The sequence below is a fragment of the Tubulanus polymorphus genome, chromosome 4, assembly GCF_964204645.1.
Source record: "Tubulanus polymorphus chromosome 4, tnTubPoly1.2, whole genome shotgun sequence".
Taxonomy (NCBI): domain Eukaryota; kingdom Metazoa; phylum Nemertea; class Palaeonemertea; order Tubulaniformes; family Tubulanidae; genus Tubulanus; species Tubulanus polymorphus.
In genome coordinates this window covers 6,639,275-6,653,184 of record NC_134028.1, presented here as the reverse complement: position 1 = coordinate 6,653,184, position 13,910 = coordinate 6,639,275, and the positions used below count along the sequence as shown (strand labels likewise).

Genomic DNA, 13,910 nt, shown 5'->3' with positions numbered 1-13,910 from the left:
ACCACAATCAATTAGAAAGTTGTGGCTCATAACGTGTTCTATGATTGTGGTGAGTTTCAAGGTCATTGGATTTTGTCAATGACCACCAGGGGGCGTTGAATAATACAATATCTTAGCATTTCTTTATTATATTCGTACCTATGCATATTTTGTAACCACAATCAATTGGAAAGTTATAGCTCATGACATCATCTATTATTGTTGAGAGTTTTAAGGACATTAGTTATTCTATATGGTCACCAGGGGGCGTTGAATAGTAGAATAACTTAGTATTTCCTTATTATATTGGTACTTAGGCGTATTTTGTTATCATGATCACTTGCAAAGTTGTAGTTCATGACATGTTCTATGATTGTGGTGAGTTTCGAGGTCATTGGGTTTTGAATATAGTCACCAGGGGGCGTTGAATAGTAGAATAACTTAGTATTTCCATATTAGATTGGTAACAAGGCATATTTAGTTATCACAATCAATTACAAAATTGTAGCTGCTGACATGTTCTATGATTGTGATGAGTTTCAAGGTCATTGGTTTTTGTATATGGTCACCAGGGGGCGTTGAATAGTAGAATAACTTAGTATTTCCATATTAGATTGGTAACAAGGCATATTTAGTTATCACAATCAATTACAAAATTGTAGCTGCTGACATGTTCTATGATTGTGATGAGTTTCAAGGTCATTGGTTTTTGTATATGGTCACCAGGGGGCGTTGAATATTGAAATTGTTAGATTGTTGAGCATTTGGAACCACTTCCCAAGTGGGCATGGTGTCCCTGGACCCCTAGTTTTCAATCTCTGTTCATCCACTACTGTTCCCCTGTGAATTTGGAACAATATTTTTGCAAATATGTCCTGGCCAGCTTCAGTATTGATTTCTTTTCAATGGAAATTATAAATTATATCAAATGTGTTTTTAAGTATTTTTCTGAATTTTTGCATCAAATTATTGAATAAAAAACTCGTGTACATCAGATTTTATTAACATAGAGTACAATTTATAATAATTTATATTGTGATATATTTTGGCTAGAAATGCGATGTTTGTTTTTATTAGTCAATGCCTGTATGCGTGGTATGCTAGTGTAATGATATATGAATATTTATATAATATGTGTATGTGTGTAATTATCGTGTTCATGAATAAATAGATATGTGACGCTAAACGTTCATTTGTCATTCACAATACATTGAAGATGATTTCGTTGTTCGTTATTTCTTTGAATATAATACGTGAATGAGCCGGCTAGATCTATTTTGTGGTATTTTGGATTGAAAATGATCTTCAAAAACCAGGAGGCCCGTAGAGTCGAAGAACAACAACAACAGCAACAACGAAACTTCTATTTCACGCTTAAAATAGTCGAAAAATGTGGATATTGATGATTGTTTAATGTTTTCTGCCTGCTTGGTCGTTCTTGTCTCAGTATGTTTCTGGTGAATTGCGAATATGGTTATATATTAGCAGTTGCGCGTTTCTGATATCGTCGTTCAAACAAGAACGACCAGCAATGAGAAATTGATCGAAACTTCTATTTCACGCTAAATATAGTCGAAAAATGTGGATATTGATGATTGTTTAATGTTTTCTGCCTGCTTGGTCGTTCTTGTCTCAGTATGTTTCTGGTGAATTGCGAATATGGTTATATATTAGCAGTTGCGCGTTTCTGATATCGTCGTTCAAACAAGAACGACCAACAATGAGAAATTGATCGAAACTTCTATTTCACGCTAAATATAGTCGAAAAATGTGGATATTGATGATTGTTTAATGTTTTCTGCCTGCTTGGTCGTTCTTGTCTCAGTATGTTTCTGGTGAATTGCGAATATGGTTATATATTAGCAGTTGCGCGTTTCTGATATCGTCGTTCAAACAAGAACGACCAACAATGAGAAATTGATCGAAACTTCTATTTCACGCTAAATATAGTCGAAAAATGTGGATATTGATGATTGTTTAATGTTTTCTGCCTGCTTGGTCGTTCTTGTCTCAGTATGTTTCTGGTGAATTGCGAATATGGTTATATATTAGCAGTTGCGCGTTTCTGATATCGTCGTTCAAACAAGAACGACCAACAATGAGAAATTGATCGAAACTTCTATTTCACGCTAAATATAGTCGAAAAATGTGGATATTGATGATTGTTTAATGTTTTCTGCCTGCTTGGTCGTTCTTGTCTCAGTATGTTTCTGGTGAATTGCGAATATGGTTATATATTAGCAGTTGCGCGTTTCTGATATCGTCGTTCAAACAAGAACGACCAACAATGAGAAATTGATCGAAACTTCTATTTCACGCTAAATATAGTCGAAAAATGTGGATATTGATGATTGTTTAATGTTTTCTGCCTGCTTGGTCGTTCTTGTCTCAGTATGTTTCTGGTGAATTGCGAATATGGTTATATATTAGCAGTTGCGCGTTTCTGATATCGTCGTTCAAACAAGAACGACCAACAATGAGAAATTGATCGAAACTTCTATTTCACGCTAAATATAGTCGAAAAATGTGGATATTGATGATTGTTTAATGTTTTCTGCCTGCTTGGTCGTTCTTGTCTCAGTATGTTTCTGGTGAATTGCGAATGTGGTTATATATTAGCAGTTGCGCGTTTCTGATATCGTCGTTCAAACAAGAACGACCAACAATGAGAAATTGATCGAAACTTCTATTTCACGCTAAATATAGTCGAAAAATGTGGATATTGATGATTGTTTAATGTTTTCTGCCTGCTTGGTCGTTCTTGTCTCAGTATGTTTCTGGTGAATTGCGAATATGGTTATATATTAGCAGTTGCGCGTTTCTGATATCGTCGTTCAAACAAGAACGACCAACAATGAGTAATTGATCGAAACTTCTATTTCACGCTAAATATAGTCGAAAAATGTGGATATTGATGATTGTTTAATGTTTTCTGCCTGCTTGGTCGTTCTTGTCTCAGTATGTTTCTGGTGAATTGCGAATGTGGTTATATATTAGCAGTTGCGCGTTTCTGATATCGTCGTTCAAACAAGAACGACCAACAATGAGAAATTGATCGAAACTTCTATTTCACGCTAAATATAGTCGAAAAATGTGGATATTGATGATTGTTTAATGTTTTCTGCCTGCTTGGTCGTTCTTGTCTCAGTATGTTTCTGGTGAATTGCGAATGTGGTTATATATTAGCAGTTGCGCGTTTCTGATATCGTCGTTCAAACAAGAACGACCAACAATGAGAAATTGATCGAAACTTCTATTTCACGCTAAATATAGTCGAAAAATGTGGATATTGATGATTGTTTAATGTTTTCTGCCTGCTTGGTCGTTCTTGTCTCAGTATGTTTCTGGTGAATTGCGAATATGGTTATATATTAGCAGTTGCGCGTTTCTGATATCGTCGTTCAAACAAGAACGACCAACAATGAGTAATTGATCGAAACTTCTATTTCACGCTAAATATAGTCGAAAAATGTGGATATTGATGATTGTTTAATGTTTTCTGCCTGCTTGGTCGTTCTTGTCTCAGTATGTTTCTGGTGAATTGCGAATGTGGTTATATATTAGCAGTTGCGCGTTTCTGATATCGTCGTTCAAACAAGAACGACCAACAATGAGAAATTGATCGAAACTTCTATTTCACGCTAAATATAGTCGAAAAATGTGGATATTGATGATTGTTTAATGTTTTCTGCCTGCTTGGTCGTTCTTGTCTCAGTATGTTTCTGGTGAATTGCGAATGTGGTTATATATTAGCAGTTGCGCGTTTCTGATATCGTCGTTCAAACAAGAACGACCAACAATGAGAAATTGATCGAAACTTCTATTTCACGCTAAATATAGTCGAAAAATGTGGATATTGATGATTGTTTAATGTTTTCTGCCTGCTTGGTCGTTCTTGTCTCAGTATGTTTCTGGTGAATTGCGAATATGGTTATATATTAGCAGTTGCGCGTTTCTGATATCGTCGTTCAAACAAGAACGACCAACAATGAGAAATTGATCGAAACTTCTATTTCACGCTAAATATAGTCGAAAAATGTGGATATTGATGATTGTTTAATGTTTTCTGCCTGCTTGGTCGTTCTTGTCTCAGTATGTTTCTGGTGAATTGCGAATATGGTTATATATTAGCAGTTGCGCGTTTCTGATATCGTCGTTCAAATAAGAACGACCACTATAATTACTATAATAATCGTGGTGACGTACTTGCTTCGTATTTTGTTTTAAACTTCATCGAGTGTTTGAAGCGATGACGTTTGTGAAATACAATGATTTTGATTATAATCTAAAATCGTACGGTCCAGGCAATGCGCATGCGCATGCACAACACGGGTGCGTCAAGAGTAACATCTAACATCAGCTCTCTTTTATCATACTCGAAGCGACGATACGATCCAATTCTTTTCTTTCTATAAATTATATCAATTATATCAACTGAACGCATCTGCATCGTGATGGCTGAATGTCTAGGCGTGGATCTGGATGCAAGTAGCGATATTAGTGGAATAGAACCATTCGATGTAAGTGATGAAGTCGAAGACGATAGTGACAAAGAACAAGGCCGGCAGAAGAAAGTCGGCAGTGAAACCCCGATCCTCGGTACGCCCGTTGAAACAGATGGGCTCCGACTCAACAACCAGTACCCGGCCAACAAGCTTACTGGAGCTGCTGTAAAAGGTACATACCGTAATTGATTAAATTTATATACTGTCAAGGCATAGCTGTAGGACTTGGTATTAGCTGATCTGATGTCAATGATAAGTAAGAAACCTCTTTATTTACTTCGCACAGAGTCAGAGAGAATACGAGTGGGATTTGCGTATGTTCGTAAGTTTCCTCCCAGATGTATGGGTGTGATAAATGTAGCGGAAAATACACAGGCCCAAAAACAGATCTGTGGACTACATGATATTCCACCAACATGCCCCTATGGAAGTGGGGACCTGGTCGTTGAAATACACGGAAATGGCTATGGTTATTTGTAAGTATGGACAATAAATCCTCTTATCAACCAAAATTCTTATCTTACCTGTACTAAACTATCTTCTAATTGAATATCTTTCTTTTCAGCTTTTATACTCATGAATTTCAAGAATTTCTTCCCTCCTGCCCAATTATTGGCGAAATTGATACGATTAGACGCGTGGAAGCTCTGCGGTTAAAGTATGGTGGAGCATTGCCAATTGGGCCATGGCCAATGGAGGAAGTTAAAGAACATGCAAAATCGATTATACCATTGTTTATGGAAAAAAAAGCAATTGGACTTAAGCCCTCCCTAAATATTGGACTTCATTTCCTCGCATGGAAGTATGATTCGATTAGTTTCGAAGAACAGTGGAATATTCATGTCGACCAATTAAAAAAGCTCAAGCAGCAACAGGACATCGAAGAAAATGTATCTGTAAAACGTGTTGATGTTACGACAACTTTGTCCAGGCGTAAAAGTAATAGACGTCGTGTTGTTTCCGTTCTAAAAAGTGACGTTAGCGAAAAGAACCAGGACTCGTCATCAGTTATTGCGCCCGATACAGCTACAGTATTATGTAAAAAAGTAGACAGTGGATATGAATGTTCGGTGTGCGGCAGAATTTTTGGCAATAAATCAAATTTTAATCGTCATTCAAGAATACATTGCAAAGAACTGAAATTTTCATGCGAGATATGCGGTAAAAGCTTTACCGATAAGAGCAATTTGAACGTTCATGTTAAAAGACATGTGCCAAAAGGACAATATGCTTGCAATATTTGTGGATTAAGATTTATGTCTAGAGGCAACCTGACTGACCATAAAAAGCGTCACACTTCTGAAAAAGTTGTTATTGCTGATCGATGTATTTTGCCTTACTGCAAAAAGTATGGTGAAAAATTTAAAGATCTCCTTCAGCATGCTCGACAAATGCATAAACTAGATACGATATGTGCCTATAACGAAGCGGTTAAAAAAAGTATTGACAAAAAATTAGGTAGTTCGAGTACCACCACAAATTGCCATTGTCCGAACCATGATATCTGGATATACCGTTGGGTTGGCAGCAATCATAATTGTTATCTATGTGAGTGTCCTATGAAATTTACTCGCATATTCCACGAGGAGAAGAAAGCACATATTTGGACACGTACTTGTCGCTATTCTTCTCATTTGTTTTGAAAATCTTGGCTTTTAATCATAAGTAGCAGGGTCAATCGGTTATACTCATGGCCTGTTGTTACTTTCAAAGTTAGTTTTCTTTTTTGAAGTTTGATGCTTTTTAAAAGTTGTATTTTATTATATTGTGTCTGTGTACTATCATATCAACTGTAATAACTACAGGATTATTATCCATATAGATATCAAATGATAGAATTTATTTGTTATAATAACTTAATGATGATTTTTAGAAGGGTGATGCTGTTTAAAAGTTGTTTTTTATTATATGTACTATTGACTGTAATAACTACGTACAGACTTATGATCCATAAATCTTAAATAATAGAATTAATTAGGCCTGTAAAAACTTTGCGAGGATTAATTGCAATTGTATTATTATGATCTAAGTTGCACAGCATTTCATTATATTTTTTCTCTGCAAAAGGTTATTTCAATAAAAACTGTTTTTAAATGTACACGAAACTGAATTTTATTTTTTTAGTTTTGGAATGTGGCAGGTAGATGAAATCTAGTGAATGACTATCCTTATCAGCCAAACTTCGTGTACTGTTAAATGTTGGTTGTTGACTGGGTTGAATTTTTTTCTCGGGATCATTTTGGTTTACATTATCGTAAAAAGAAATATAACTCAAGTACCGGTAGAGCGAGTTTCAAATCAGAAGTTGACTCGTGAAAATGTTTCGATCCATCATGCATTTAATGCGTGCAACATTGCGATTCATCCATCATCCAAACTACCGGTACCAGTACCACCCGGCATTGCACACCGCAGCAGCCGTGCGACTGATAAGAGTTCAACTCACGACATAAGATCTCTCAGATCCTATTTCTTCCAGTTCAAAAAAAAAATCTTAAAGGTAAGAATTAAGTTGGTCACGTTGCCTTTAAACAGCTAGCCTAAACGACTCATTTCGTAACTACTGGGCAAAAATAGGGGATTCGAGAGCCTAGGTCTGGAGGAGCGAGAGAGAACAGGTCCTATTCATCTGCTCATTGACTCTCACTGAAAAGGCTTGTTGCTATAAGTGTGGCGGGCTTGGTGTATGGCATTGTGTATTGTCTGTTAACTCCTACAATGATGAATAGACGCATTGTTAGTACCTCAGGCTCAGACTCAGTGAGGAATGAGTATTGAATTATTAAGTCAGTAGGCCTACTAAAAAGCAAACTAATCCAGGGGCGGTGGAAGCAATTTTTTATTGCTGCAGCCAAATGCCGATTTTGGACAGATTCTAAATATTGCCACAGCGAATTTACTTAACTTCTTCAAAAACTTGGTATTAAAAAAAACGTCATCAATAAATTATTGTCGCTGCAGTCGCTGCACTTCCAACGCCACTGTAATCAATTTATCTACCTTTATTATGCATCACTTTGTTTAGGGTTTAGCTTCGAAAGGGTGAAATGATCAAATATCCACTACCATTTTTGATCTACCAATTGGCCATTTTGAAGTAGGACTAGACTATAGGCCTAGCAGCCACATCATTTTTCATTGAGTGAATGAAAAGATGTCAACAATTATTCTTTTTTATTTTTAGATGGACAAAGAATTTGAAAATACCCATGGGCCATTATTAAACACCAAGGAAAGGTAAGCATGCACTTGGGCAGGTCTCTACTATCAAACCATTCAGACCTAGTTCTTATAATTAACTGATACATGCACTATCATTACGTTGTTGACTTAGCCTAATGTCGTTCCAAGATCAGAGATAACTTATGACAACCTCTCTGATGAACTTTGGCGAGTTTGACTATGAAAGATCTTTTAAGCTACTTACATTTAACAGTCGTTAACTGCTTTAGTTTCAATTTGAATTCAGACAGTCTACTTTGGTGTCCTATTATGAGAAAGGGATGACTCATTGTGGAAATGAATTTACCAAAGGAATGGTTCGAGAAGCCAGTGTTGCTACAGGCATGCCAGAGAAATCAGTTAAGGTAGGCCTATATAACTTTTTCTTATGATCTAGGGCCTACGGTGTTTTCTCCAGACTTTGTGATGAAGCACTTTTACTAAAATAATAAATTGATAAACTGTATTTTAAAAGTTTTAGTTTATTCTGTTTAAGAAATGGATAGAGAACCACAAGGTACAATGTCGAAAGAAAGCTGGGATTTACAACTATGAAAATCTGAGTAAGAAGCAGCGCATTCGATCATGCAGACCGTACGATGTTTATCTCTCTGATAAAAAAAAAGGAAAATGTAAGCTAGATACATGTTGATTTTAGTCAACCTCTATGTAGTTGCTGAGCCTGTTTAAAGTGAGGTGTGTGTAATTTGTATATCATTTTAGGCCAGGGAAATTGGAATGACCAAACAGAGGAAGCAATGGCTTCATACGCACAGAGGGCTGCAAGCCACAGCCAGCCTATCGGCCCAGAAAATAAAGAAAATAACATTGAATTTCTGGTGCATGAACTAGAAAAAAAGGTAGGCCGTTTCATTTAACCATTAACGTTTATGTTATTTGCAGTCATCTAAATAACATAATTATACTTCAGGTAAATAAATTTACTTCGACAACAGAAAAGTTGGATGTTGTGGCTATTGCTATTACTAAGGATGGGAATAGAATGTTTATATGTGGATCACCAATTCCAACAAAGTGGTTTGAAAAACAGAGAGAGGTTCAGCAAAGTCTGAAGTCACTTTATCAGCCAGGTAAAGATAATTCAAACATACACACTTTCACTATCATTAACTAAGATAATTCAGGCAGTCTCAGTTTCTATACGTTTGTTGCTACATTCAGATGATGACAATCAATTAGAAGATGTCAACGTACTGCGATCGAAAGTCACAGATATGTTCAATCGTAAATACAGTAAGCATATATTTTAGCTACTTGATTTGATTATACATTCAAATAGTCGAAAAATTCAGCATTTGACAATCGTAATCATTTCATATGCGCCATTATATAGCTTCAGCAATAAAGGGTATCTCCGGGACGAGATGCAGCTACAAAGCGGTTGATGCTGGTCAAGTCAGGGCATTTAATTTGCCAACTGGAATAATTTTGAAAAGACCATCATCTTATGCAAAAAACTCGCTGAAAGCACTTTTGAAAAAGGAAGATAAAATATACTTCGAAGGTACACTGTTTCAACTTACCGGTAATAGATATTTAACACACTAAGTTAGACACACTATTACATAATATATCAACATTTATCTTGATGTTGATATATTGAATGTCATTATTAGGCCACACAAAGAAATACCGTAGTTTCTCAGGTTTTTTCTGGAAAGTGACGCTGGTGAGCAAATTATATTTTCATAGCTCCTTTGAAAAAGAGTTGAAATAAAAAGCTCGAAACCAGAGACTTATATAAGAGATGCGGGAAGTAAGTAAATAACAAATACAGCGGTGCGGGCGAGCAGGATTTAATTTTTATAATAAAAAAAGACGATTCAGATTGATGGTTTGCCAATGCGGGTTAGCGCATTTGAATTTTCGATTTTAATTTAATTAATTTCGATTTTTACTTTTTTTATGATGCGGGTGGCATTTGACCTTGAAGAACTAGGGTATTTCTTTGTGTGGGCTTAATGTATTGAAATACAATGTACTGGTACTGGTATATGTCTTAATGGAATATGGAAGGATAACATTAGAATTATTTCTTATTAGTTGATACTATGAGCCACGAAGAAGCAGCGTCACCAACTGAAGAACTTCAGTTTCCAGAAGCCACTGAAGGTACAACTAAGTCTTTTTGTCTTATAAACTTACAAGCTATGGTAATATTGGGGTAAATTATCTTGTTTCTCATTGTAGATTCAGATGCTACAGAGATCATCAGAGGTACGTATTCTTATGTTTTTCTTACGTTTAAGCAAAAAAGATATTGTTGTATCGCTAGGCTGAATTATTCTTTCTTTTTTTCAACAGAACCTAATATGGCAAAAAGAAAAGCCGAAGTCCTCACAAAGAAAACAGGGAAATCAGGTACGTTTTTAACACTAAGCTATGCAGTCTTTGATGAAGTATAATTGCACAAAATCAATTAAAAAATTGTTCTCTTTCAGTAATCAAAACTGGCATCAAGAAAAGGAAAATAAATAATGGTAGGGTATGCACGTTTAAAGAAATATTTCAAAGCAGCCAGATCAGCATTATTGTGTTTTATAAGGTAAAAAATTGATACCTTGTTTGTCCTCGGCAATAAATTTTCTAATCAGTTTATTTCTGTAACTGCCAGGTCTGTTATTGTTAGCTTGTTAATGGTTTCAAAAAAAGTAAATATACAGAGTAGATACATGGCCACCTGCGTCAATTTTTAAGCTCAGAAATAAGAAACATGGTATCAATTCTTTTTTCCTTATATCACAAATACAATATGCTTTTTTCCAAGTAATGCATTGGTCTGTTATTTCAAAATCAATTGATATGTTTTAATGGAAATGAAATGGAAATGAAACTGATGGATAATATTAGAATTATTTCTTATTAGTTGATACTATGAGCCACGGAGAAGCAGCGTCACCAACTGAAGAACTTCTGTTTCCAGAAGCCACTGAAGGTACAACTAAGTCTTTTTGTCTTATAAACTTACAAGCTATGGTAATATTGGGGTAAATTATCTTGTTTCTCATTGTAGATTCAGATAGTGCAGAGATCATCAGAGGTACGTATTGTTCTTTATATTTAGAAAATAAATAAAATGAGATATTATTGAATAGCTAGGCTGAATTATCCTTTCTTTTTTTCAACAGAACCTATGACAAAAAGAAAAACCGAAGTTGTCACAAAGAAAAAGGAGAAATCAGGTATGCAGCCTTCAATTCAGTTAATACCAATCGAATACAGCATAACCTCTCTAGTGAACACTTCGCTTCCTAAGAAATTGTTCACTATAGAGAGGTGTTCACTAATTGGAGGTAGCACATATTTTTCCGCAAAACCCAGGTTTTAGAAACCCTTCTTGAAGAAGAACACTCCACATTGAAACCCCCTGTCACGTAAAACTCTGCATTTTTTGCTAGTCTAGACAGTGAACCCGCGTTCAATGCAGAGTTCAGGCGCCACAATTGACCTTGAACTTGCACTAAAGATGTTGTTTCTTACTACCGAAATTGTGTTAAGTGTAGACGCTACTCACCGTGAACGCGGGTTTTCATTGAACCCAGGTACGTTGAAACCTGGGTACAACACGCTAGTGAGGACAAGGTTATTTTGGGATGGGACCACTGTTCACTATAAATACTCATTTGGTAAAGTTCACTAAATGGTGGTTCTGTTTAATTGAAAATGAGTAGGGAAAATTTGGTTCCCGGGTAAAAGTGTTCTCTAAGGGAGGCGTTCACTAAATAGAGGAGTTCACTAAGGGAGGTGTTCACTGTAGTTTCGTTTAAAAAAAAAATGATTGAGTTTTTTTTCATTTTAGCAAATAAATCCAGAAAGAAACCAAATGATGGTATGTATTTATGCAGAAACAGCATCTTAAAGCGCAAAATTTCAATTGTAATATGTAGCCTGTGGTAGTATATTTGATATCAATCTTTAATTCCAGACATATTCTTGGTGGAAAAAATTGTTGGTCATCAATCGAAAGGAGGTCAACAATATTACAAAATTAAGTGGTTGGACTTCTCTTCAAAACACAACACATGGGAGCCGATTGAAAACCTGACATCCGTTATGGATATGGTGATCTCGTATGATAAAAAGATACAAAGTATTGTAGAAAAACATCAACCAATTGAATTGAAAGAATAAAAGAATTTATTATAGTACAAGAAACCAATTCATTTACATTTTTCATTCATTGAGATCGGAGTAGAGCTGTTGAGGAAACTTCACTTGCTTTGGTGAATTTAACAATTAAATTATAGTTTAGTCTACATCAGTCTTTCTGGAAAAGAAAATATTAGAAATGCTGAAATCAATACATATATTGTGATTGGAACAGAGCCCAAATGGATTACTGAACGAAATGGAATACTGAGCAAATCCCCAAGTTCCTTCAGTGCCATAATTCAGGTACCGGTAATTTGTTGGGGGCTATTACAACTTGCCTGTTATTTGATTGTATGAATCGCACATAGGTTATGTGAGAAACTTGATATCGAAGGGTCCATTCATCTTGTTGATTCTGTCCAAATGAAATCGAATATAAATGTAATTACAAATGTGATACTCATGTATAAAAGACGATTTTTAAGTTTAACACATCTACTCTATTTAGTCGTATTACAAAATCTTTACAATGCAATCAAATATCAACTAGGGGTTAGGGGACGCAATCGATGAGCATGCCCCCATTTGGATCCGAGCAGCCTGCAGACGGTCTCTGTGGCAGTACCCAAGAAGTTTTTATTGTGATCGAAACTAGGGGTCCAGGGACACCATGCCCACTTGGGAAGTGGTTTCAAATGCTCAACAATCTAACAATTTCAATATTCAACGCCCTCTGGTGACCATATACAAAAACCAATGACCTTGAAACCCAATACAATCATAAAACATGTCAGCAGCTACGATTTTGTAATTGATTGTGATAACAAAAAATGCCACGTTACTAATTTAATATGGAAATACTAAGTTAATCTACTATTCAACGCCCCCTGGTGACCATATTCAAAACCCAATAACCTTGTAACTCACCATATTCATAGAACATGTCATGAACTACAACTTCGCAATTGATCATGGTAACAAAATATGCCTAGGTACCAATATAATAAGGAAATACCAGGTTATTCTACTATTCAACGCCCCCTGGTGACTATGTAGAATTACTAATTTCCTTAAAACTCACCACAATCATAGATGATGTCATGAGCTACAACTTTGCAATTGATTGCGGTAACAAAATATGTATTGGTACAAATATAATATAGAAATACTAAGATATTGTATTATTCAACGCCCCCTGGTGGCCATATACAAAAAACAATGAACTTGAAACTCACCCCAATCATAGAACACATTATACTCTAAAACTTTCTAATTCATTGTTGTAACAAAATATGCTTAGGTACCAATATAATGTCGAACAAAACTTTTTCCCACCTACGAATGAGTACTAATGACACCAAGATGGCTGCCAATTGCGTCATAATTGGCGGATCAAAAATACCTATCTCGGGTATAAAACATCCCTTTACAAAGAATACCCATCACAAATTGCAATGAGAAATGGCAAACCAGTAGGAAGCTACAGGACCTAGAATTCTGGCCAAAATTGACATTTTTGGGCACTAAAAAGGTCATAGGACGGCCATCTTGAGTCAGATGGACCCAATTTTTCTTATGCTGATGGGCCCTTGGTAGATTCAAATATATTCGAAAGATCAAGGTAATTGATCATATCGTCTTCAAAATTTCCCTCGTAAACTTCGAAAATGTGTAAAAAGTGCTGATTTTGGCAAACAACAATGGCTGCCAGTCGGCCATGTTGATTCTGATAGGGCCAGTTTTTGGGCTGAAGATGTGTCTAGGGTAGATGCATGTATAAACCAAATATCAAGCCATTACCTTGAAGCGTCTTCAAAACTTCCCAAAATAACTGGATTCCGTCTACGGACAGACGAACAGATGGACGGACGAAAAGTGAACGCAATAGCCCGCTGGGACTAAAGTCCCAAGTGGGCTAAAAAAGTTTCATTTTTAAGTCATTAAAATTCACCCTATGTGGAAAATATGTTCGTCAGTCATGGTGACAATGTTCAAATTCAAGAAATCTCACAAAATGGAGGATTTTCTCTCCTATTCAACTGGACTAAAGGAGTCTTTTTGCCAATCCATCTAATTGGTGCAGAACTGGAA

General features: G+C 35.8%; 2 protein-coding genes and 1 long non-coding RNA gene across 5 annotated transcripts in view; 1 reads left to right on the top strand and 2 right to left on the bottom strand.

Annotated features, from left to right (window-relative positions):
* The window catches only part of LOC141904633 (cAMP-dependent protein kinase regulatory subunit-like), an 80,527-nt gene that overhangs the window by 52,550 nt on the left and 14,067 nt on the right, over positions 1–13,910 (bottom strand). The gene's annotated exons all lie outside the window — the stretch shown is intronic.
* On the bottom strand, positions 7,057–9,277 carry LOC141904634 (uncharacterized). The gene is made up of 3 exons (XR_012619159.1): positions 9,251–9,277; positions 7,912–7,971; positions 7,057–7,197 (listed from the first exon to the last, which is right to left on the bottom strand). It is a non-coding gene; the product is annotated as an uncharacterized LOC141904634 (long non-coding RNA).
* On the top strand, positions 7,830–11,870 carry LOC141904631 (uncharacterized). 2 transcript variants are annotated; one of them, XM_074793254.1, is made up of 15 exons: positions 7,830–8,071; positions 8,203–8,338; positions 8,430–8,566; positions 8,638–8,797; positions 8,889–8,960; positions 9,061–9,231; positions 9,771–9,839; positions 9,918–9,944; positions 10,032–10,088; positions 10,169–10,207; positions 10,594–10,662; positions 10,741–10,767; positions 10,856–10,909; positions 11,540–11,556; positions 11,653–11,870. In XM_074793254.1, exons 1-15 carry the CDS (start codon positions 7,988–7,990, stop codon positions 11,770–11,772), a joined length of 1,239 nt encoding a protein of 412 aa, XP_074649355.1. In that variant the 5' UTR covers positions 7,830–7,987; the 3' UTR covers positions 11,773–11,870. The 2 variants fall into 2 exon arrangements, with proteins under 2 accessions (XP_074649355.1, XP_074649354.1); XM_074793253.1 differs by having other exon boundaries at positions 11,527–11,556.

What these genes read in the sequence shown, in the direction of transcription:
- LOC141904631 (XM_074793253.1), top strand. Translation starts at nt 7,988, where the DNA reads ATGACTCATTGTGGAAATGAATTTACCAAAGGAATGGTTCGAGAAGCC. An exon ending in GAAGTCACTTTATCAGCCAG is followed by an intron (nt 8,798 to 8,888) that starts GTAAAGATAATT and finishes TGCTACATTCAG; the next exon opens with ATGATGACAATCAATTAGAA. An exon ending in TATGTTCAATCGTAAATACA is followed by an intron (nt 8,961 to 9,060) that starts GTAAGCATATAT and finishes GCCATTATATAG; the next exon opens with CTTCAGCAATAAAGGGTATC.